Here is a 25,297-nt window from a genome sequence, read left to right as displayed (position 1 = left end):
AAGTTCACACTCCCTGGATTGCTGTGATCGAGCCCTAATTATTGATGCCACCTCAAAGCCTGCCCGCTGTTCCATGCAGCTTTGTATTTTAGTGACCACACACAGATCTCCATATCTCAGATCTGGAGTTTATTTTCTCTGTATGCCTCTAGCACCTGACTCAAAGCCATTGCAACGAAAACAAAGAAGGGTGGGGTGGGAGGTGGCACAGTGAAGAGAGTATTAGACTCGCTTGCATGAGGTCCTGAGTTCAATCCCCAGCAGCACATGTGCCAGAGTGTTGTCTGGTTCTTTCTCTCTCCTCTCTCTCCTCCTAGCTTTCTCATTAGTAAATGAATAAAATCTTTAAAAAAAAAGAAAAGAAGAAGAGAAAAAAAAGAAAAGAAAAGAAGGGTGGGTGAAGGTAGCTTTGGGGCCCGGATCAAAGAAAGGCATGTGTTTCCAAAGAAATAGAGGAAGATTTACAAATACCGTCTGTCCTCTGACTGTAAGGAATCCCAGGACAGGGCTCAAGGCTCAAGATTTTGGTGTAGGTGGTGACAGACTGCCCTGGGGCTGAAGTGTATAAATACACATACCCCTGGGGTGGGACGGTAGTGCATCATGTTAATTGCACGTAGTATAAAACTCAAGAATCTGCACAAGAATCCTGGTTTGAGCCCCCGGCTCCCTGCCTGTAGGGGGGTTGCTTCACAAGTATCTTTTCCTCTCTTTCTCTCTCTTTTTTATTAAACTTTTAAAAAATATATTTATTTATTTTCCCTTTTGTTACCCTTGTTGTTTTTTATTGTTGTTGTAGTTATTGTTGTTGTTACTGATGTCGTTGTTGTTAGATAGGACAGAGAGAAATGGAGAGAGGAGGGGAAGACAGAGAGGAGGAGAGAAGGACAGACACCTGCAGACCTGCGTCACCACTTGTGAAGCGACTCCCCTGCAGGTGGGGAGCCGGGACTTGAACCGGGATCCTTACTCTGGTCCTTGCGCTTAGTGCCATGTGCACTTAACTTGTGCTACCGCCTGACTCTTCCCCTCTCTTTCTCTCTCTCCTTCTTCTTCTTCTTCTTTTTTTTTTTTTTTTTTTACCAGAACTCTGCTCAGCTCTGGCTTATGGTGGTGCAGGGGATTGAACCTGAGACTTTGGAGTGGGAGTCTCTTTGCATAACCATTATGTTATCTACCCCCGCCCTTTCTCTTTCTCTATCTCCCCGACTTCTCTCAATTTCTCTCTATCCTACCCAGTAAAATATAGGGGTGGGGGGGGGGAATGGCCGCCAGGAGCAGTGGATTCATAGTGCTGCACCAAGCCCAGCAATAACCCTGGAGGCAAAACAGACAAATACACATTACGAACCCACTGCTCTGGAGGCTATTTCCTCACTTGTTGCCCTTGTTGTTTATCACTGTTGTTATTGTTGTTGTTGTATAGGATAGAGAGAAATCGAGAAAAGAGGGGAAGACAGAGAGAGGGAGAGAAGATAGACACCTGCAGACCTGCTTTACCGCTTGTGAAGCGGCTGGGGCTCAAACCCGGATCCCTGTGACAGTCCTTGTGCTTTGCACCATGTGCGCTTATCCCACTGCACTACAGCCCGATCCCCAGTTCTTTTGTTTTTTAGCTCTCCTGGATGCTGTCTTCAGTGTGGTTCTTTGGATATGACCTCCAGTGCAGCAAAGCAGAAGGGCCAAAGCCGGCAGGACCAGCGCTGGTCCCAACCACCTATTTAGCAAATACAATTAAATGTCACTCAGTTTACGTGTCTCTCAGCTCTACTTTTCTCACCTGCTAATTTCCCTTGTGATTTTTCCTTGACTGACTTAGATGAACTATAAAGGGATGTGGTCTGAGAGGTTGTGCAGTGGATAAAGCTTTGGACTCTCAGTCATGAGGTCCTGAGTTCAGTCCCTAGCAGCACATGTACCAGAGTGATGTCTGGCTTTTTCTCTCTCTCCTCCTGTCTTTCCATTGATAAATAAATAAAATATTAAAAAATATTATAAAGGGAGAAGGTGAGGCAGGCTTGAACCCACAGCCCTTTGTTCTCATGGTCAACAGATGTGCTTCATCTTAAGTATGCCCTTAACAGTGGTAGGGGGTGTTTTTTGTTTGTTTTTGCCATAGGCCATTTGGATATTTATAACATCATTGGAGAGTCATACAAAATTATCAACTTAAGAAAATGAGCACTTAGGGAGACAGTTGGTGGCACACTTGGTAGAGTACACATGCTACCATGTACCAGGATCCAGGTTCAAGCCCCAGTCCCCACCTGCAGGTGCAGGGGGGAAGCTTCATGAGCAGCGAAGCAGTTCTACAGCTCTCTCTCTCTAGCAGTTTTCTTTTTTCTATTTACGTATTTATTTATTTCCCCTTTTTGTTGCCCTTGTTTTTTATTGTTGTTGTAGTTATTATTATTGTTGTTGATGTCATCATTGTTGGATAGGAGAGAAATGGGAGAGAGGAGGGGAAGACAGAGAGGGGGAGAGAAAGATAGACACCTGCAGACCTGCTTCACCACCTGTGAAACGACTCCCCTCCAGGTGCGGAGCCAGGGGCTCCCTCCAACCGGGATCCTTAGGTCGGTCCTTGTGCTTTGCGCAACGTGCGGTTAACCGGCTGCTCGTGCCCGACTCCCTCTAGCAGTTTTCTGATCCCAGACTTCCTGATACTTGTTATCGGAAAGCCTACTGACAGTTACCTTTCATCTATGTTTACAAAATATCTTACTTGTCTACAAGATATATTCTTTTGACTAATAATAAACCATGGGGCCTGCATTTCAAGCTCTGTTCCATTATCACAAAATCCTGCTCGTAGATGAAGTCCCGGTATTTCGGAGACTCCTGCCCACAGGCATAGAGGGTTGGACTGCCACAGTGATCACCCATAAATCTGAATGTCTGGCTGCTGCCCTCAGGGTCTGAAGACTGTGCTTCCCTCTGCAGGTGGGAACCGGGGGCTTGACCCAGGGAACTTGCACAGTGTGGTATGTGTGCTCAGTTAGGTATTCCACCACCTGGCCCCTTTAGTTATTGTTCTTTAAGGTTTTTTTTTTCCCTTTTGTTGCCCCTGATGTTTTTTTATTGCTGTTGTAGTTATTATTGTTGTTGTTATTGATGTCGTCGTTGTTAGATATGACAGAGAGAAATAGAGAGAGGAGAAGATGGAATGGGGAGAGAAAGACACCTGTAGACCTACTTCACTGCCTGTGAAGCGATTCCCCTGCAGGTGGGGAGCCGGGGGATCGAACTGGGATCCTTACAATGGTCCTTGCGCTTAGTGCCACGTACGCTTAACCTGCTCTGCTACCGCCCAGCCCCCTAAGTTTTATTTGTTTTGATATGACAGAGATATTGAGAGGGTAGAAGGAGATAGAGGAGCAGAAAGACACCAGTAGCAAAGCTTTCCCCTTGCAAGTAGAGACTGGGGGGCTTGAACTAAGGTCCTTGTGCCTGGTATTGTGTGCTCAACCAGGCACACCACCACCTAGCCCCCAAGAAATAACTATAATTTTAAAAGAAAATAGTTTGGAAAAGGATATTAAAGACTTGATACCACAGGGCTGGGGAGAAAGCATAATGGTTATGCTGGACTTTCATGCTTGAGGCTCAGAGGCTCCAGGTTCAGTCCCCAGCACCACCATAAGCTAGAGCTGAGCAGTATTCTAGTCTCTCTCTTTCTCTCCCTCTCCCTCTCCCTCCCTCTGTGTAACTCTCTTTCATTAAAAATTAAAAAATAAGGGGGCTGGGCAGTAGCACAGCAGCTTAAGTGCACAAGGAGTGAAGCACATCGACCTGCTTAAGGATCCTGGTTCGAGCCCCAGGCTCCCTACCTACAGGGGAGTCACTTCACAGGTGGTGAAGCAGGTCTGCAGGTGTCTTTCTCTCCCCCTCTCTCCATTTCTCTCTGTCCTGTCCAACAACAATAGCAATGGCAACAATAAGGGCAACAACAAGGGTAACAAAATAGGAAAAATGGCCTCCAGGAGCAGTGGATTCATAGTGCAGAGACCGACCCCCCCCCCAAAAAAAAAGAGCAAAATAAATAAATAAATATTTTTAAAAAGACTTGATACCACATATGGAAAAGGCACAACATACCTCATAGCTACCAAAATCAATCCAGAAGATCAATACTGAGACACAACTAGTAAATTTAGTGGATTTTAAAGAAACAGTATTAAGGACAACCAGCTTAAAAGATAAATTAACTCCTAAGGGAAAGAAAATCAGATTGTCACTCAACTATTTTATAACACTTTCTGTTAGAAGGCTGTAGAAGGGACCAGGAGATAGCTCCCTCAGCAGAGCACACACCTTACCATGTGAAAGGCCCCAGTTTCAAGCCCACTGCCACTGCATGGGAACACCTGCCCAGGGGAGGCTCCACAAGCCTTGGAACAGAGTTCTATATAGTAATTCTTTTTGCTCACTGTAAGTGACAACAGTGATCTCAATAGTTGTGGTGACTCTTCTCTGTGTGTGTCTCTCTCTCTCCTCTCCTTTCTCTCACCCATTCTCTACAGAGAGATAGAGACAGAGAGAGTAAAGACACATATAGAACTGCCCCCTTCCCACAAATGGGGACCAAGGACTTGAACTGTCCTTGACCATGATATGTGCTCACCCAGATGCATCAGCACTTAGCCCTCCTCTAGGTCTTTTAAAGTCTTCTTTAGTTAAGTGCATTTATTGACTTAGTTTTTGAAAAATATTTTTTTAATTATCTTTATTCATTGTATAGAGACAGTCAGAAATCAAGAGGGGAGAGGGGGATAGGGAGAGGAAACAGAGAGACATCTGCAGACTTGCTTCACCACTCATGAAACTTTCCCCTTACAGGTGGGGACTAGGGGCTTGAACCCAGGTCCTTATGCATTGTAACATGAGCTCTCAATCAGGTGTGCCACCACCCAGCCCCAAGGTTTTATTTATTTATTAAAGAAAAAGGAAGAGAGAGAGAAAGAATCACTCTGGTACATGTGCTGCCAGGGATTGAACTCAGGACCTCATGCTTGAGAGTCTAAAGCTTTATCCACTGCACCACCTCCCAGACTATTTGGCTGAGGTTTTTGTTTTGCCTTCAGGTGCTGGTACTATGAATACACTGCTTCTGGTGACCTCTTTCTTTTTTTTCATTTGAGAGGACAGAGAGGAAATTGAGAGGGGAGGGGGCAATAGAGAGAGGGAGAGAAAGACACCTGCAGATCTGCTTCACAGCTCCTGTAGTATTCCTCCTGCAGGTGGGGAGCGGGGGTTCAACCTGGGTACTTGTGCAGGTCCTTGTGCTTAGTATTAGTACTATGTGCACTTAACTGGGTGTGCCACCACCCAGCCCCCTTGACTTAGTCTATGTACTATTTAGAATTGTTAAGTTATTTTACAATTAAAGAAGAAATTCCCAAATAACAGCAGAATAAATCAGCCAAGTTTTTTTTTAAATTATTTTGCTAGTGATTTAATAATGAATTCCATACAGTTCCCACCACCAAAGTTCTGTGTTCCTTCCGCTCCACTGGAAGCTTTCCTATTCTTTATCCCTCTGGGAGTATGGGTCAAAATTCTCTATGGGGTGCATAAAGTGGAAGGTTTGGCTTCTGTAATTACCAGCCAATTTTTTTTTCTTGCTCATGTTATAAGGTCATCACAAGTTGACAAGGAAACTCATTGTTATTCAGGCTTCACTGGGTGGATGTACCAGAGAAAAAGAGAGCTGTGGAGGAAGAAATGAGGGGGTAACAACAACAACAACAACAAAAACAACAAACATTTTAGAACAAAAGAACCTATTCATGAACTGATCTTTACAATGGATCACTAATTTTAAGTCAATAAATCTAACCACAACCACTAAACCTAAATCAATTAAATGCAATATGATTTGAAGCCAAGACTCAGGATGCACCTCACTTGGTCCTGTGAAGATGCTATATCTTCCTCTTCAACCTGATCTTTGTAAAAGAGAGCATGGTCGAAGGTACCTTCAAGGTGATGGAGGAGTAACTGCGCCGTGACAACCAGACACCAGTTCCCAGAAAAGTGGATTAAAGGGGTAGAATAGGAGAAGTCAAAGTGCCTTTCTAGTTTGGCTCAGTGCATGATTGACACTGAATTATGAGGACTACTCATTGTTGTCTCTTATGTTGTGGAATCTCTTAGATATCAGTTGTAACCTCATGCATAGACAATGGTGGACTCAATTTTGGAACCATTTTTGAGAACTATCTGAAGGTTGTGATGGGGCTCGAGTCCTTACTTTGATTCTTCAATGAAATAATTTAAAATCTAACATTGTCTGTTTGTTGTTGACAAGGGTAAATCGTGTTGTCAGATCTTTCTCACTTTAATCGGCCAAGCATTATGGTTAAGATGGGTTTCATTGAAGACTTTGGAGCCCCAGCCAGCCACAAGGTTACCTCCAGAAAGACTTCTACTCCCAGCATGCTATGCTTTGGAACTCCAACTCCCAGAATGCAACGCTCTTCCTTCTCCTTGTGCCGCCGCCTCCCCCCGCCCCCACCAAGTGCTTCGAGACTACAGTTCCCAGCATGCAGCGCCGCCCCCCGTTTCTAGCGCCTCGCAGCACCCTGCTTCGCAGAAACCTTTCGGACTCTAGAGGGCGAGTCCTGGGGCCCCAGCCCCCTTTGGCGGACCAGTGTGAGAAGACGCTCTGGCCCGTTAGGCCTGTCCAGAGCAAACCCTGTAGAGATGGGCTGAGGGCTTTGCCGCACTTCACTCAGGCGGCATTTCGGGCAGCCCCAACGAGGACCTCCTGGGGCCTTCCTCCCTTTGAACGGCGGTGGCGGGCGGGCGCGCAGTCCTCCGCCCTCCCCAGTCTCGGGGTCGCCATCGCCATGGCCACGGCTGCTAGTCGGCCCTGCGCGGGCGTGTCGCGGGACATCCTGTGGCGCGTAAGTGCTGCACGCCCCGTGGCGCGCGCGGGCCGCTGCGGGGACGGACGGGCGCTGACCGCGCGTGCGCGCTGGGCGGGGGAGGGGCCGGCCGCAGAGGCGCGTGGGGAACGCGTGCATGTGGCCGCCCCGAGGGCTGCTTCCCGGGCGCCAGTCGGGGGGACCCGAGTGGAAGTTGCTTAGAGTAGAAGCAGGGGGGCTGGAAAGCCGGCAGCCGGCTGTGCACGTGCGGGGAGTCCTGAGTGAGATCTGTTAGGAGGGGCGGGATCAGCACCTGCGTGGAGGTTTGGCTAAGGAATGGAGGAGAGTTTTATGCAAGGGTGATGGGCTCAGCAGTTGCAAAATAACTTGCTCATTACTTAGGCTAAAAAGTTCCAGAAAGTGGCATGTTCCTTAACAGGGTCTGGGGATGGAGGGCCAGATCCACACAGCACAGGTGTTCTTTGTTGAATAGGGCGATGTGTTAATGTGTTAACGCACCGTGAGACAGGGACGAGGAGACGCTTTGTGGAATTGAAGGCACCAGTTCTGCATGCGTTTTGTGGAGGGCAGCAAGGAGTAACAAACAACCCACTTTTAGGTAGTGTTTCTACCTCCGTGGCACTCACTAGTCTACCATGTATGCCAACCTAAAACGTTCATGGGGGCCATCCTTTAAGTCTCTCCTGATCTTATTTTTATTTATTGCACAGAGACAGCTAGAAATCGAGAAGGAAGGGGGAGATAGGGAGAGAGACAGAGAGACACCTGCAGCCCTGTTTCACCACTCGTAAAGCTTTCCCCCTGCAGGTGGGGACGTGGGGCTCCAGCCCCAGTCCCAGGGTCCTTGCTCATTGTAACATTTGCCGTCAGCCAGGTGAGCCACCACCCAGCCCCAGTCTTCCCTGATCTTTACCACTTTTCATTCATCGGAGTTGTGTGAATTGTTAACAGCAGGTCCTCAATAAGGCCATTCATTCAATGCCATTTTGTTATCAAGTTGATAGGAACATAAAAAGAATCACAGCCCATGTTGAATACAGTGATGTTACTGGAGGGCTCTGTTATGTGATACCTTCTGTAACAATCAGGCCACAGTTACTAAGGACCTGCCCTCTACAGTAAGTGAGAACTTAATCTTTGGCCTGGACAGTTGCCTTGAGCTGCCTTCTGACAGCTTTGGGGCTATCTTTCATCTATCATCACCACCACCACATCCACTTTACAAATATAAGAATATTCCACTCCCCAAATATAAATTCGATAAACAGTTGCTTTAAAGAGTGCCGGGCAGTGGTGCACTGGGTTTAGCACACATAGAACTAAGCTCGAGTCTGCAGGGGTCTTAATCTTTCTCTCCCCATCTCTATCTCCCCCATCCCTCTCAATTTCTCTCTGTCCTGTCCAATAAAGTGGAAAAAATGGCCTCCAGGAGCAGTGGAATGGTAGTACTGACACCGAGCCCCAGCCATAACCCCGGAGGGGAAAAAAAGCCCCTCTGTATCTCTTGCATTGCTTATTCAGCAATAAAAGTACTTCTTTTTTTTTTTTTTAAGAAGTTGATATACATTTTATTTATTTTTTAAATATTTATTTTCCTTTTTGTTGCCCTGTTTTTTATTGTTGTAGTTATTATTGTTGTTGATGTCATTGTTGGATAGGACAGAGAGAAATGGAGAGAGGAGGGGAAGTCAGAGAGGGGGAGAGAAAGACAGACCCCTGCAGACCTGCTTCACCGCCTGTGAAGCGACTCCCCTGCAGGTGGGGAGTCGGGGGCTCGAACCGTGATCCTTACTTTGGTCCTTGGGCTTTGCACCATGTGTGCTTAACCTGCTGCGCTACTGCCCGACTTCCAATAAAAGTACTTCTTATGAGACACTGGTGATTCAGATACAACTCTGCAGTTGCCTATTAGGTGTCTAGAGCTGTAAGCCAGAGCTGAGCAGTGCTCTGGTTAATATATATATATATATATATATATATATATATATATATATAGTTGCTTTGCTGTTTCGTTTTTCTTTTAGTTTCCTGAGGCTTCACTTCCAGAGATAGAGGTAGAAAAACAGCAGGAGAAACCACACTCTTGAATTTGTCCCAATGTGATGTACTCCCTTGTGGTGTACTGGGGGTTCCAGCTTGAGTCTTTTGCATGGCACAGCAGGTGCCTTCCCAGGTGAACTATTTTGCGGCCCTCTGTACAGTTTTTATTTATTTATAATTTTAAATTTTTTAATATTTATTCCCTTTTGTTGCTTGTTTTTTTTGTTATGTCATCATTGTCGGATAGGACAGAGAGAAATGGAGAGAGGAGGGGAAGACGGGGAGAGATAGACACCTGCAGACCTGCTTCACCGCTTGTGAAGTGATTGCCCTGCAGTTGGGGAGCCGGGGGCTCAAACCAGGATCCTTAAGCCAGTCCTTGCTTTGCACCACATGTGCTTAACCCACTGCGCTACTGCCCGACTCCCCCCTCTGTACAGTTTTTAAAAGGTGAAGGATTTATACAATCTGAAGAGAAACCATCTGTATGGTTTTTAGATAATGACAGAGCTGTAAGCTAGACCTACATAGACAAGTCTAAGTTGCTAAAAATACAGTTTTATAACTTGAGACGGGCCCCCACCACTGTGTGATACTGTGGCCCTGACTGGATTAATAATGTCTAAGTGTCAGTGCCCTGATAATGCAAGATTCTTTAGTGATGTGTAATGTTAATAGTAGTAACCATTAGTGTGTGTGTACCGCCACCCATCCCCCACATGGGCTGTGAGCTCTGTAAATATCAGTGATAAACATCCTGTAGGGAAGGGTAGGATTTGCATGACTGAATGCGTTTAACTGACTTCATGATAGAGTGCTTTTGTTCATTGATAGGTTTTGGGCTGGAGGATAGTTACAAGTATTGTGTGGTCGGTGCTGCTGCTACCCGTCTGCACCACAGTATTTATAATCTTCAGCAGCATGGATTTCTTTCATCCTGTACAGTGGCTGTCAGGTAAGTGCTTTTCTGTTTGTGCAAATCACATTTACAAGGTCTGTTTCTCAGCATTAAGTTGTTTTAGTTCTCAATGAATTCACTTCTTTTTTTAAATAAACTATTTAAAAAATTTTTTATTCCCTTTTGTTGCCCTTGTTGTTTTATTGTTGTAGTTGTTGTTATTGATGTTGTCATTGTTGGATAGGACAGAGAGAGATAGAGGAGGGGAAGACAGAGGGGGAGAGAAAGATAGACACTTGCAGACCTGCTTCACCGCCTGTGAAGCCACTCCCCTGCAGGTGGGGAGCGGGAGGCCCAAACAAGGATCCTTAGGCCTGTCCTTGCGCTTTGCGCCACGTGCGCTTAACCCACTGCTCTACCGCCCGACTCCCAGGAATCCACTTTTGATCACTGTGTATATTCATATCCCAAAACAGTTGGTTTGAGACAAGCTTAAGCTTTATAACTGCCCTTTAGTTATGTATGATTTTTAAGCTTGTTACAGACTATGTATTGTCACACGGACAAAAGACCATTAGACCAAATGAAAGGAAACCTCAGTAACTGGGGAGGTGACTGAGTTGTAGAGTGTGAATTTGCATGTCTGAGGTCCTGAGTTTGATTCCCGGTACTGTATATCCCAGAGTGATGCTATGGTTCTCTTTCTCATTAAATAAATCTTTTTTTTTTTCCAAGAGAATATGTTTCATGTGCCCTTTTTACTTTCTTTATTTTATTTTTAATTAAATAAATAAATTAATTTATTTTTTAACATTTTATTTATTAGTGAGAAACATAGGAGGAGAGAGAAAGAGCCAGGCATCACTCCGGTACATGTGCTGCCGGGGATTGAACTCAGGACCTCATGCTCGAGAATCCGATGCCCTATCAACTGCACCACCTTCTGGACCACCTTTTTTACTTTCTATTGTCTAAGAAAGACTTCCCTCTGTCTCCAGAAAAAGAAAAAAAAAGGGGTGGGGTGAGGACTCTCAAGCATGAGGTCCTGAGTTCGATCCCCAGCAGCACATGTGCCAGAGTGATGTCTGGTTCTTTCTCTCTCTTACCTTTCTCATTAATAAATAAATAAAATCTTTAAAAAAAAAAAAAGAAAAGATTGAGATGTCTGGTTCTTTCTCTCTCCTCTTACCTTTCTCATTAATAAATAAATAAAATCCTTAAAAAAAAAAAAGAAAAGATTGAGATAAGCTTAATATTTCTCAGAACACTTGAGACAAAACTAAATATATCAAAATACACTGTTTTATGTTAATTTGTGATAGTCATCACTTTTTTGTTTTTGTTTATCACTTTTTTATTTATTTATTTTCCCTTTTTTGTTGCCCTTGTTGTTTTTCAGTGTTGTTGTAGTTATTATTGTTGTCATCGTTGTTAGATAGGACAGAGAGAAATGGAGAGAGGAGGGGAAGACAGAGAAGGGGAGAGAAAGATAGACACCTGCAGACCAGCTTCACTGCCTGTGAAGCGACTCCCCTGCAGGTGGGGAGCCGGGGGCTCGAACCGGGGAGCCTTACACTGGTCCTTGTGCTTTGTGCCACATGCGCTTAACCTGCTGCGCTACTGCCCGACTCCCTCATCACTGGTTTTTTAAAAATAATTTATTTTGGATAGAGACAGAGAAATTCAGGAGGGGGTTAGACAGAGACACTTGTAGTATTGCTTCAACTCCTGTGAAGTTCCCCGCCTGCAGGTGGGGGCTGGGGGCTTCAACCAGGGTCCTTACATGGGGTACTGTGCCCTCCACCAGGTGCTCTGCCACCTGGCCCCAGTCACCAGTTTTTGCCTCTCTGTTGTGTGTGAGAACACTATGCGAAGCACATTAAGTATTGCTTATTGACCTTACAACCCTATATAAGGAAAAGGCATCATCAGCTCTACTTTGTAAAATGGAGAGACTGAGACTTTGCTTACTCAGCTGACTGACGGAGATGCTATGGCCGGAAGTGTTACTGTGGTTTTAGCTGCCAAAGTTAATTACGCTAATAAAAAGAAATCCTGAATACCATTTACATTTGAAAGGAAGTTTTGTTATTACATTACTGAATGTGGTACTCCTCTGTCTCACATGATACGTCTGTATATAGGAGTGTCTTGCCAGATGCCAACATCTGGGTCATAAAAAAGATATCCCAGTATAATTGTTGTGGACTCAGAGTCTGGTTCCACTACACTTGATTGAGTTGGTGTCCCACTGAACAGTTTATGAGTCAGTTCTCACTTGAGAAAAGATAACAGATTGAAGTGAAACATACCTATATGAAACCTACATGAAACATATATGAAACATACCTGCATGACTGACCTTTACTAATCTCTCTCTTGTTTTAGATTCTTTCAATGACCTATATAGTTCCTATGCAATCTTTTACTTCCTGCTGCTGTCAGTGGTAATAGTAATAATAAGCATTTTCAATGTGGAGTTCTACACAGGTGAGTTTTCAAATACTAACCATTTTTTTTTTTTTTTTTTTGCCTTCAGGGTTATCCCCCTGTCAAGTGGGACCTGGGGCTTGAACCCAGGTCCTTGCACATTGTGACGTGCTCAACCAGGTGCGCCGCTACCACCTGGCTCCCCTCCTTTTTTTTCTTTCATTTATTTATTATTGGATAGAGACAAAGAAATTAAGAGGGGACAGGGAGATAATGAGGGAGAGTTACCTGTAGCCCTGCTTCACCACTCACAAAGCTTTCCCTCTGCAGGTGGGGGTGAAGGGCTTGAACCTTGGTCCTTGCATACTATATAGTGAGCCCTTAATCAGGTGTGCTACTTTTGGCTCCAAAGAAATTCTTTTAAAAAAATTTTTTTTTTGGTATTATTTATTTGGATAGAAACAGCCAGAAATCAAGAGGGAAGGGGGTGAGGGAGAGAGAGAGACACCTGCAACCCTGCTTCAATGCTTTCAAAGCCTTCCCCCTGCAGGTAGAGACTGGGGGCTCAAACCTGGGTCCTTGTGCTTTATAATATGTACATTCAACCAGGTACGCCACCACCTGGTGCCCAAACAAGTAATTTCTTATCTAGGTATCTAGAGAATTCAGATTTGAAACACAAAGTAGGACAGTGGTTGCCATGGTGTGGGGGAGGAGAGGATGGAAGTCTTCATTTCATGAACAGAGTTTGATTTGGGGTAGACGGAAAAGTCTTGAGATGGGTGATGGTTGCACAGTAATATAAAGCCTACCAGGTGAGTTATCCATAGAGTATATATCCCATAACTTATTTAGCCATCTGTTGATGGACATCTAGGCTGCTTCCACTCTTTGACTATTGTGAATAATGCAGCTGTGAACACAGGGGTGCACATACAGTCCCTTCACATTAGTGTTTGCATGTCTTTTGGATACATGCCTAAAAGTGCTATTGCTGGATCATAAGGTAACCCATTTTTATTTCTTTGGACTTGATCTTTTTCCCAAACTCTTTTAACTCAGGATTTTTTCTGTCCGACGTTTTACACTGGGCTGATGTTACATCTTGCCCTTTGGAGAATTGTTAATGTTGTTATTGAAATACAGGAGACTCGCTATAGCTCATAAATGCTCCAGCAAGTAGGAAAAAGAGGTAGGGTTCATTTAAGCAGGTCCGTGTGGCAGGGTTTTCTGAACTGAAAGGGGAAAGCCAGGTCATTAATTCACTACTCATGGATACATGATGATCATTGTTGCAGGCACAATGAAACCCTTTTCATTTATCTTTCAAATTTCATGATAGTTCATATGGTCTTTAAAGAAAAATGGGTTGCCTTATGATCCAGCAACACCACCTTTAGACATGTATCTAAAAGTGAGGAAGAGAGGGAGTTGTTTGTTTTCTCTGTCCTGTGCTGCAAATGATCATCCTGTTATCTGTTTCGCTTGCAGTTGTGCCTTCCATCCCCTGCTCCAGACTGGCACTGATAGGGAAGATCATCCACCCTCAGCAGCTCCTGCACTCGTGTGTTCATGCCACCATGGGGCTGATGATGGCTTGGTGTGCTGCAGTGATCACCAAGGGTCGATACAGTTCTCTTGTGATTCCCTGTGCTGGTTCTGAGAGGTAACATTACATAGTTTTACTACTGACTTTTACTCTTCCTGCCTCTAGTGTGTGTGTGTGTGTGTGTGTGTGTGTGTGTGTGTGTGTGTGTGTATACATACATGTACATATATTAGAGACAGAGGCAGAGAGAGGGTGAGAGAGACACTAAGCCTCCTTCAATATGGTGGAGGCTGGGCTTGAACCTGGGTCACGCAAATGGCAAAGCAGCGCACTGAGCTATTTCACCGATTCCCGAACCCTATTTCTTTTTTTTAAAAAAATTTTTTAAAAATATTTTATTTATTCCCTTTTGTTGCCCTTGGTGTTTTATTGTTGTAGTTATTATTGTTGTTGTCGTTGTTGGATAGGACAGAGAGAAATGGAGAGAGGAGGGGAAGACAGAGAGGAGGAGAGAAAGATAGACACCTGCAGACCTGCTTCACCGCCTGTGAAGCGACTCCCCTGCAGGTGGGGAGCCGGGGTTCGAACCGGGATCCTTATGCCGGTCCTTGTGCTTTGCGCCACCTGCGCTTAACCCGCTGCACTACAGCCCGACTCCCCCGAACCCTATTTCTTCTAAGTAAATTTGCATAGTTACAGAACCAAAGGTGCTCTTTCTAGGCTAATAGTTCTAATTCATGAGCCTTCTTTTTTTTTTTTTTTTTATATATAATATATATGGTTTATTAATGAGAAAGTAAGAGAGAGAGAAAGAACCAAACATCACTGGTACATGTGCTGCTGGGGATTGAACTCAGGACCTCATGCTTGAGAGTCCAATGCTTTATCCACTGCGCCACCTCCCAGACCACTCATGAGCCTTCTTTACTTTCCAGACTTCTACAGATGATTTTGATGTTTACTTTTTTTTTTTTAATTTAGGAATTGAAAAAAATATATATTTTGTTTGACAGGACAGACTAATTGTCCCTGCAACAATGATATGTATCCATGAGTGTTGAATTAATGACCTGGTTTTCCCCTCCTTTCAGTTCAGAAAACCCTGCCACACGGACCTGCTTAAATGAACCCCACCTCTTTTTCCTACTCGCTGGAGCATTTATGGGCTATAGCTACAGTCTCCTATATTTCATTAACAACATGAACTACCTGCCTTTTCCCATCGTACAGGTGAGGTGTTATTTGAGCACTACCTTGGATCAGAACGTGACATAGTTAGAATTGCTTGGTTAGATGTATATGTAACTGACCTCATCTGCTTAATTCAGGATTTGATCAGCCAAGTTTAGGATTAGTATCCTCTTCAGTGCCTCTTCGAGGGAGGAGAATTGTCTTCATGTGGTTTTAGTGTATATTTGAGAGTTGCCCTTCCTGCTGCTACTCTCAGAATACCACTTTGTTCCGTTCTCCCCCTCCCTGCAGGGTCGTGGCAATTGCTGTGACCTAGCAGGGGTGGAGAAGAAGACGATGCCAAATGCCTCTCTGCCTGTTAGTCTTTGTGTATAAGAGCCTCATGTATTTGAGATTGTGCAGGTGAGGATATGCTAATTAGTCCCTTAACGTCTTTTTTTTTTTTTTTTTTTAGAACAAGTATGTATGAATGAATGTAACATTATTTGAATGGAACAGTTTAAACAATTTCTTTTGCCTTCAGGGTTATCTCCAGGGCTCCTGGCAGCTTTTTTTTCCTTTCCATTTTGTTGTTGTCATTACTGTATTGTAGGGTAGGACAGAGAGGAGGGTAAGGCAGAGGGGAGGAGAGAAAGATAGACACCTGCAGACATGATTCATGCTTGTGCAGGCAGGGAGTCTGGCTCAAACCAGGATCCTTGCTCGGGTCCTTGTGCTTCCCGCCACGTGTGATTAACCTGGTGCTTTACTGCCCTCCCCGTTTCTCTGTTTTTCTAACATTTACTGATGGTGGCCTGAGAGGTGGTTCTATAGGTAAAGCATTCGACTTTTAAGCATAAGGTCTGAGTTTGATGCCTGATGTTATGTTCCAGTTGTAAATAAATAAATAGATAAATAAATCAAACTTAAGAAAAAATGTGTTCATCTTCTCATATCTGTCTCTTGGAACTTAGGACCACTTCCTGTGGGAGATGAAAAAGATTTTTTTCTTTTCTTTTTTTTAAATATTTATTCCCTTTTGTTGCCTTTTTTATTGTTAATAGTTATTGTTGTTGTTATTGATGTTGTCATTGTTATATAGGACAGAGAGAAATGGAGAGAGGAGGGGAAGGCAGAGAGGGGGAGAGAAAGATAGACACCTGCAGACCTGTTTCACCACTTGTGAAGCGACCTTCCTGCAGGTAGGGAGCCGGGGGCTCAAACCAGGATCTTTATGCTGGTCCTTGAAAAAGATTTCTCACTGTGATGTCAAAGCTCTTCCTAGTCTGTTCCTGCAGTTCTTGATTTTACTTTTGTTTCATTCTTGGTCTGTGACAGGCTGAGAACAGAAATTTAGGGCAAGAATGTCAGAACTAGCCCCTTCTAACCAAGACCCAGTATGGCAGGGAGGGAGAAAGAGAAGTGTATATTATGATGTGTCGATGGGATTATGAAATATAGGAGTCTGAAGGATGCAGGTCCTCATGGTTTAACTGAAGTTCTCACATGCCTCTTGGAGCCAGAAGCACAATCAATAAGTATCCATCTAGGGGGCTAGGTGGTAGCACGCTGGGTTAAATGCATGTGGCGCAAAACACAGGGACTGGCGCAAGGATCCCAGTTTGAGTCCCCAGCTCTCCACCTGCAGGTCTCAGGTTCAAGTCCCTGCACCACTATAAGCTAGAGCTGAGCAGTGTTCTGGTTAAAAAAAAAAAAAAGAACAAGAAAATGGTGACTGGGGAGCAGTGTTATTGTATGTATGGAAGGCCCACAGCACCACCAAAAATAGAAACATGAACAGTTTTTAATTTATCAAGTAAGAGGATTATTTTATTTAGTTCAAACCAGATAAAGGAAAAACTGTTTATTTTCATGAGAGAAATAGGTACCAGAGTCCTGGCGTATAGTAGTGTCAGGGTGGAACCTGGGACTTTGGTCATGAAAATCTGGTATACTATGTCCCTGGCCCAATATTTTAGCATCAGAACTTTGTTTTATTTTAATTTTTTAAATACAGTGAGTATGTTCTGTATGTGTATATACATGCTTGCTTTAGAATGAAAGTATGCTTTTATTTGGATGTATCATTTTTTTTTCTGTTCTTTTTTTCCACAGCAATACAAGTTCTTGCGTTTCAGGAGGTCACTACTCTTACTGATTAAGCACAGTTGTGTGGAATCACTCTTCCTGATTAGAAATTTCTGCATTGTGTATTATTTCCTTGGTAAGAGTTTCTGCTTTTTGATTTTTGTTGCTGCTGATGTCATCACCTGGTAATGCTTTTTGATTTCATATGTATTAACTCATAAAATGTTAGCTGCAAAGTCATTCTTGACTTTTTAAATTTGTTTCTACTTTTTAGGTAAGTGATTAGCCTGATTCATTGTTTAGATGGTCAGAGTAATTCATTTTTTTTAAAAAAATATTTTATTTATTTATGATAAAGATAGGAGGAGAGAAAGAGAAAGAACCAGACATCACTGGCACATGTGCTGCCAGGGATCAAACTCGGGACCCCATGCTTGAGAGTCCAAAGCTTTATCACTGTGCCACCTCCTGGACCATGAGTAATTCAATTTTTAAGCCTAGTTTATCATTACTATTGTTGTTATTAGTATTGTCTTTTTTCTTGCAGTTTCTTTTATTACTCTGGATTATCATTATTTACACCTAAAATTATCACATTCAAATAGCTCATTTACTGAATGATTTGAATTTTTATGTTTCATTTTGCCTTGTTTTTTTAATTTTTATTTATAAAAAGGAAACACTGACAAAAACCATAGGATAAGAGGGGCACAACTCCACACAACTGCCACCACCAGACCTCTGTATCCTGTCCCCTCCAGAGAGATAGTATTGCCTTTTTAACCAGAGCACTGCTCCGCTCTGACTTATAATGGTGTCAGGTTCTCTCCACCCTTCAGAGCAAAATACTGGGAAAATACTGTTTGGGGGCACCAGGGATCAAAACCAGGGCCTCATACATACAAAATATGTGCTCTACTGTGGAACTATGTCCTTGACCCCAAAGGGAAATTATTAAAATAGTGGCACTTGCACAAAATAATTTCATGTGCACGCACACACACACACACAAAATATTATTTGATCTTAAAATAAGGGAAGCAAAACTATGTGCTACAAAGTGAATGAACCTTGAAAATAATGAAATAAGCTTGTCACAAAAAGATAAATGCTGAGTGATTCTACTTAGACTTCTAAAGTAGTCAAGCTCTTAGAAACTGAATGTAGAGTGATAGTTGGCAAGGGATTTGGAAGAGAGAGTAAGGGGAAGTTTTGTTATTCAGTAGGTCAAGAATGTCAGTGTTGTTTGGGCCAGGGAAATAGCACAGCTTTAGAGCCTAGGATTTGCAGGCTGGAGATTCCAGAGGGCCTGGGTTTCAATTGTATTACCATATACCAAAGCTTAGCAGTGCTCTGGCATTTCTAGCTAGTGTACACGTAAATAAATGCTAGGATGATACACTTAAAATGAATAAAAGTTGTGTGCCCACTATATTATATATATTAGTGGAAAATTATTAAGAGGCTATGGAGACAACATAATGGTATGCCAAAGACTTTAATGCTGCCTGAGGCTCTGAGGTCCCAGGTTCAATCCCAAGCACCACCATAAGCCAGAGCTGACTACTGCTCTGAGTTCATGTTCCTTATCTATCTTTTACACTTTCTTTCATCAAAAGTAAATAAAAATAATACAATAAACATTTTTAAATCTTGTAAGCAGAATATTTTATTTATTATTTAAAAAATATTTATTCCCTCTTGTCCTTGTTTTATTGTTGTAGTTATTATTGTTGTTATTGATGTCGTTCGTTGTTGGATAGGACAGAGAGAAATGGAGAGAGGAGGGGAAGACAGAGGGGGAGAGAAAGATAGACACCTGCAGACCAGCTTCACCACCTGTGAAGCGACTCCCCTGCAGGTGGGTAGCCGGGGGCTTGAACCAGGATCCTTCTGCTGGTCCTTGTGCTTTGCGCCACGTGCGCTTAACCCGCTGCGCTACCGCCCGACTCCCCTATTTATTTATTTTTTTAAGATTTTATTTACTAATGAGAAAGACAGGAAGAGAAAAAGAACCAGACATCACTCTGGTACATGTGCTGCCAGGGATTGAGCTCGGGACTTCATGCCTGAGAGTCAGTGCTTTATCCACTGCACCACCCCCCAGATTACTATTTTATGTATTTTTAAAAATGCATTTGCAAGCAACACTCTGTGACAGATGACTGAAACAGTCTGGCACAATTTGAGTTTGCTGTAGCAAGTAGTCTAACCTATTCTGGTATTCTCTCTTCCATGAGGCATGCTGTTATATAGACTTAAACATTATTTAAAAAGAAAAAAAAAAGTAGGGGCCAGGCTGTGTCACACCCATGTGCACACATTACAATGCATAAGGATCAGTGTTCAGTCCCCTGGTCCCCACCTTCAAGGGGGAGGCTTCATGAGCAATTCATAGTGCTGCAGATCTCTCTCTACCTCCTCCCCTCCTTCCCTAGCTACAATAACTGAAATTTAAATTGTGCTGTTGGTGAACTTCGGTTATTTAACCAAATGATGGTAACTGACATATGTACACAGGTAGAGCTTCCTGTTCTCCTGCCCTACCTACTCCCAGCCTTTCAGGGGTCAACAGTTGTTTTCACTCTTAACCTTTTAACTCATTCCTTCTCCTCCTGTAACTAATTACCTTCTACATAATAAACATCTGTTCTTACCGCTGGTGGGGGGGGTAGTGGTGACGCACAAGCAGAGCAAGCACGCAGTTTGTTTAGAAGCTGTTGTAGGGACTTGGGAGATAGCTCAGCTCTGCTCAGTGGATACAGTGTGTACAGCATATGGGAGCCCTGTGGTCAGTGCCAGGGGAGCTCTGGGTGGTGGAGCAGCGCTTTGGATGTCCAATCTCAGCAGTATTGTGTAGCTGAGGTTCTGGGTTTGTTCCCCAGCACTGCATAATAGCAAAAGAAGCTGTTTCTTCATGGTCATCCCTGGTCAGACAGTCTAGCATTCTGACCAAGGTCTTTGTGTCTTCTTGGTTGTCACATCATTCACAACAATTTCATATTCCAAAACGTGATTAAGATTTAACTGTTGATGCTCACTGCATGACATTCCCCCCTCAGGTCATATTCCCAGGGCATGGATTAGCACTGCTATGGACCTTCAGATTGATGAGTAAGTGATTTTTGAGAAGTCCCATTTTAACTCTTAGATATTTCCTAATTCCCAGATATTTTGTTTAGATTATGCCTTTGTAATTTTTCAATTGTATTCATTTGTGAATATACATAGTTCATGTAGCTTAAAATTACAACAGTAGATAAGAGAATATACAGTTCTTTTTCCCAGAAGGCAAGCATTTATTTCTGTTTTATTAGCTAAAGCACTTGACATTTTATGAAAGTGGGCTTCTTGAGTTGTGAGGACATGCTTTTTTTTTTTTTTCTTTTTTCTTTTTTCTCTCTTGAATATCATTCTATGCTGTTGTGATATTATTCTGGCTTTATTTTTGAGGAAATAAAAATTGAGTATGTTTGAGTTGAACAGTTGAAGGTCTTCACAAATACATTTAAGTGGCAGCTCTGGGATCTGTTTCTCTAGTTAATCCCCAAGCACTTTGCATACATAAAGCTAGTGGGGGAGGGCTAGTAGCGCATCTGATGAAGCACACATAGTACTAAGCACAAGCACCTGTGCAAGATCCTGGTTTGAGCTCCTGGCTCCCCACCTGCAGAGGGGTTGCTTCACAAACAGTGAAGCAGATCTGTAGGTGTCTGTCTTTTTCTCCCCATCTCTGCCTCCCTCTCCTCAATTTCTCTGTCCTATTCAATGAAATGGAAAAATGGCAGCCAGGAGCAGTGGATTCATAGTACCAGCACTGAGCCCCAGCGACAATCCTGGAACAAAGACAACCCCCCCCCAAAAAAAAAGGCTTTGATACTTGCCCCCATCACACTGAGGAAAGCTTTGGTCCTGTGGTATCTCTCTCTGTGCAAAGCCTGTTTTAGGGAGCAAGACCACTGACACTTGAGATTTTATGAGTTACTATTAGCATATGAGCTACTATTAGCATATTTTTATTTCTACAATACAGGTATCATTTATTAAGTTTTGAAAGTTCCTAAGTAAATCTAGTTTGTCTTCTGCTTAATTGCTGATATAAAAGTAAATGTGTGGGTCATTTATTATGTTTGTCCAGATTTTCATTTGGGTCATATGGTAGAAGAAAAGGAAAATGATATATGATAGAAAATTTAACATGGGGAGTCAGGTGGTAGCGCAGCGGGTTAAGTGCAGGTGGTGCAAAGCACAAGGACCAGCAGAAGGATCCCGGTTTGAGCACCCAGCTCCCCACCTGCAAGGGAGTCGCTTCACAAGCAGTGAAGCAGGTGTGCAGGTGTTTTATCTTTCTCTCCCCCTCTCTGTCTTCCCCTCCTCTCTCCATTTCTCTCTGTCCTATCCGACAACAGCGACATCAATAACAATAACTACAACAATAAAACAACAAGGGCAACAAAAAGAGAATAAATGAATTAATAAATATTACAAAAAGAAAAAAATGGATAAATTGCTTTAATAAATTTTTTTTAAAAAAAAAATAACATGATCCTTTTAATTCTTCCTGCCACTTAAAAATGTTTTGTGTTGCACTGCCTAATATTCTGTCTTTAATGTATGTCAAGCCCTCAGTAAATCTGTAAGTCTGGTTGCTGAGAAGCAGAAAAACCACAGAATCTAAAAATGGTGGCTTCAGTCAAATTCAGTTTTTATAATTTGAAATCATGTGATTGTAGGGTTTTGGTGATTTTGCTAATTGATCTATTCAAGATTTTATAATTAGATAGCATTTACTTTTATTTAGCATTCTAATGGATTCCTCAGTTATTTTACAAGCAAAGATAGTTTATCTTTCGGTATGTCTGTGCTTTGACTAGTATGAAATTGTTTAGAGGTAAGCAGTAAGCTGAGCTGAAATCTGGTTCAGGAGCGGTACTAGCCACGTTAAGTAACTTCTTTTTTAAAAAAATATTTGTTTATTTTCCTTTTTGTTGCCCTTGTTGTTTTTCATTGTTGTTGTAGTTATTGATGTCATCGTTGTTAGATAGGACAGAAATGGAGAGAGAGAGGGAAGACAGAGAGGGGGAGAGAAAGACAGACACCTGCAGACCTGCTTCACCGCCTGTGAAGCGACTCCTCTGCAGGTGGGGAGCTTGGGGCTTGAATCGGGATCCTTGCACTTTGTGCTACCTGCGCTTAACCCGCTGTGTTACCACCCGACTCCCTGTTAAATAACTTCTGAGTCCTAGAGCAACACACACACACTTTTTTTTAAGGGATGGGGTGGTGGGGGAAGAGAGAGAGAGAGAAAGAGAGGAAGGAAGAGAGACCATAACATCCAAACTTCACTTAGTGCTGTGGGGGCCGGACTCAAATGCAGTTCACACACAGCAAAGCAGTGAACTATCCAAGTGGCCCATTTCACCAGCCTAATAATAGAATTTGACTCAGCCTCTGTCTCCAGTTGCTTATTAGCTTGGTTCTTCCATCATAGTAATGACTGTGAAGATTTGGGACATAGGAAACTGAGTGCCAATTTAGGTTTACTTTCCCCTTGCAGGTGCCCTTACTGTACCTCCTAAGAAGATATTGGGGGAGTTGGGTGGTAGCGCAGGAGGTTAAGCACTGGTGGCGCAAAGTGCAAGGCCCGGAATAAGGGTCCCGGTTTGAGCCCCTGGCTCCCCACCGGCATTGGAGTCACTTCACAGGTGGTGAAGCAGGTCTGCAGGTGTCTATCTTTCTCTCCCCCTCTCTGTCTTCCCCTCCTCTCTCCATTTCTCTCTATCCTATCTAACAACGACATAAATAATAACTAATAATAACTACAACAACAATAAAAAAGGGCAACAAAAGGGAAAATAAATATAAAAAATTAAAAAAAGAAGATATTGGGAAGAGAACTATGTTACAAAAGGAGAGGTGTCTGTCATTGTTATTATTTAGGATAGAGTTTATCCGTTTCTCACTGTAGGGCCCTAGTAAATAATAAATAAGTAAATAAATATTTCTGCTTTCACAGGCATCATCACACACCACTTGACACTGCGGGTGGCCTCTTGAACGTCTCACTGCTCTACCATGTTTGGCTGTGCGGTGTCTTCCTCCTGATGACTTGGTATACCTCATGGTTACTCTTCAAAATCTATGCCACTGAGGTTAGTATTTTTAAAAATTTTTTATTTATAAAATGGAAATATTGACAAGACCATAGGATAACAGGGGTACAATTCCCACCACCAGAAGTACATATCCCATCCCCTCCCCTGATAGCTTTCCTATTCTTTAACCCTCTGGGAGTATGGACCCAGGGCCATTTTGAGGTGCAGAAGGTGGAAGGTTTGGCTTCTGTAATTGCTTGCCTGCTGAACATGGGCATTGGCAGGTCGATCCATACTCCTAGCCTCAGTCCCTAATGGGGTGGGGCTCTGAGGTATCAGGGCTCCAGGACACATTGGTGGGGTTTTCTGCCCAGGGAAGTCAGGTTGGCATCATGGTAGCATCTGGAACCTGGTGGCCAAGATTTCCAAGTTGAAAGCAGCTTCCTTGCAGAGCTCACACCAGGTGCCATCTCCTAACTGCCATCTTGGCTCCACCCCAGGCTGGTATTTTGTGTTTGTTAGTTTATTTTCAGTAGATCTGCGATCAGCTGTCAACTGATGCCTGAAGCCATTTTGCCGAGTGGGAGTTTGGCTTCTCTTCTGAACTTTGCTTAAAAGCACGTATTACATACAACATCCCTTTGTATTTTTTCTGAGGAACAGTGTTCCTGTTCTGAGGTGGGTAGACTGCTGGTAGCAGCACAATTTGTAATAGCCAAAACCTGGAAGCAACCCAGGTGTCCAACAACAGATGAGTGGCTGAGCAAGTTGTGGTCTATATACACAATGGAATACTACTCAGCTGTTATCAAATGGTGGGTGCATTTACTTTCTTCACCTCATCTTGGATGGAGCTTGAAAGAATCATGTTAAGTGAGTCAAGTCAGAAAGAGAAGGATGAACATGGGATGTTCTCACTCAGACAGAAATTGAAAAACAAGATCAGAAGGGAAATCCCTAAGCAGAACTTGGACTGGAGTTGGTGTATTGCACCAAAGTAAAAGACTCTGGGGTTTAGAGTGGAGGGTTCAGGTCCTGGAACATGATGGCAGAGGAGGACCTACTAGTGGGGGTTGAATTGTTATGTGGGAAACTTGAGTAATGTTGCATGTACAAACTATTGTGTTTTGCTACAAACTCTAAAACATTAATCCTCCAATAAAGAAATTAAAAAGAAGGGCTATAAAAGAGTGGCAGGGGCTGGGAGGTAGCCCAGCCATTTAAGTGCACGTGGCGCAAAGCGTAATGATCCCGGTTTGAGCCCCCAGCTCCCCATCTGCAGGGGGGTTGCTTCACGAGTGGTGAAGCAGGTCTGCAGGTGTCTATCTTTCTCTCCCCCATGCTGTCTTCTCCTCTTCTCTATTTCTCTCGGTCCTAGCCAACAACAATGACAGCAGTAACAACAATAATAACAACATTGATAAACAACAAGGGCAACAAAGACAAAAAAGGCCTCCAGGGGCAGTGGATTCCTAGTGCAGGCACCAAGCCCCAGCTGTAACCCTGGAGGCAAAAAAAGAAAAGAAGGTCTTTGACATTTTGCCTCCAGGGTTATTGCTGGGGCTCTACACCTTGCTGTATGAATCCACTGCTGCTGTAGGCCATTTTCCCCATTTTGTTGCCCTTGTTATTGGCCCGGGTCTCTTTCTTGGGCTCTTGCCATGATAAATGAAGTCCAGAGATCTTCGGGGAATCCCTGAGCCTTTTTTTTTTTTTTTTTTTAAATATTTATTTATTCCCTTTTGTTGCCCTTGTTGTTTTATTGTTGTGGTTATTATTATTGTTGTCGTTGTTGTTGGATAGGACAGAGAGAAATGGAGAGAGGAGGGGAAGACAGAGAAGGGGAGAGAAAGATAGACACCTGCACACCTGCTTCACCGCCTGTGAAGCGACTCCCCTGCAGGTGGGGAGCCGGGGTTCGAACCAGGATCCTTATGCCGGTCCTTGTGCTTTGTGCCACCTGCGCTTAACCCGCTGTGCTACAGCCCGACTCCCTCCCTGAGCCTTTTTCTTAATTTTGCTTTTCACCACTAATAACAAATTTAGAAACCATAAAAAAAAATTATTGTTTACTTATTTCTCTATCTCCATAGGTGTGTATTATTAGTGACCACAGAATCTTTGTTTCTAAAATTTG

General features: G+C 43.3%; 1 protein-coding gene and 1 non-coding gene across 2 annotated transcripts in view; both read left to right on the top strand.

The window, feature by feature from the left end:
* The first annotated feature begins 6,605 nt into the window (after positions 1-6,605).
* NDC1 (NDC1 transmembrane nucleoporin) overlaps positions 6,606-25,297 on the top strand; it is a 53,298-nt gene continuing 34,606 nt past the window's right edge. The window contains exons 1-8 of the mRNA XM_007534193.3: positions 6,606-6,908; positions 9,765-9,885; positions 12,217-12,318; positions 13,750-13,924; positions 14,899-15,037; positions 17,093-17,201; positions 20,128-20,179; positions 23,082-23,217. Of these exons, the coding sequence (XP_007534255.2) occupies positions 6,852-6,908; positions 9,765-9,885; positions 12,217-12,318; positions 13,750-13,924; positions 14,899-15,037; positions 17,093-17,201; positions 20,128-20,179; positions 23,082-23,217 (891 nt within the window). The 5' untranslated portion in view covers positions 6,606-6,851. The remainder of the gene's footprint in view (positions 6,909-9,764; positions 9,886-12,216; positions 12,319-13,749; positions 13,925-14,898; positions 15,038-17,092; positions 17,202-20,127; positions 20,180-23,081; positions 23,218-25,297) is intronic.
* Positions 19,208-19,332, top strand: LOC132532567 (small nucleolar RNA SNORA28). Its single transcript, XR_009544506.1, has one exon. It is a non-coding gene; the product is annotated as a small nucleolar RNA SNORA28 (small nucleolar RNA).

The sequence above is a fragment of the Erinaceus europaeus genome, chromosome 13 (genome assembly GCF_950295315.1).
Source record: "Erinaceus europaeus chromosome 13, mEriEur2.1, whole genome shotgun sequence".
Classification (NCBI taxonomy): domain Eukaryota; kingdom Metazoa; phylum Chordata; class Mammalia; order Eulipotyphla; family Erinaceidae; genus Erinaceus; species Erinaceus europaeus.
This window is presented reverse-complemented; position numbering and strand designations above follow the sequence as displayed.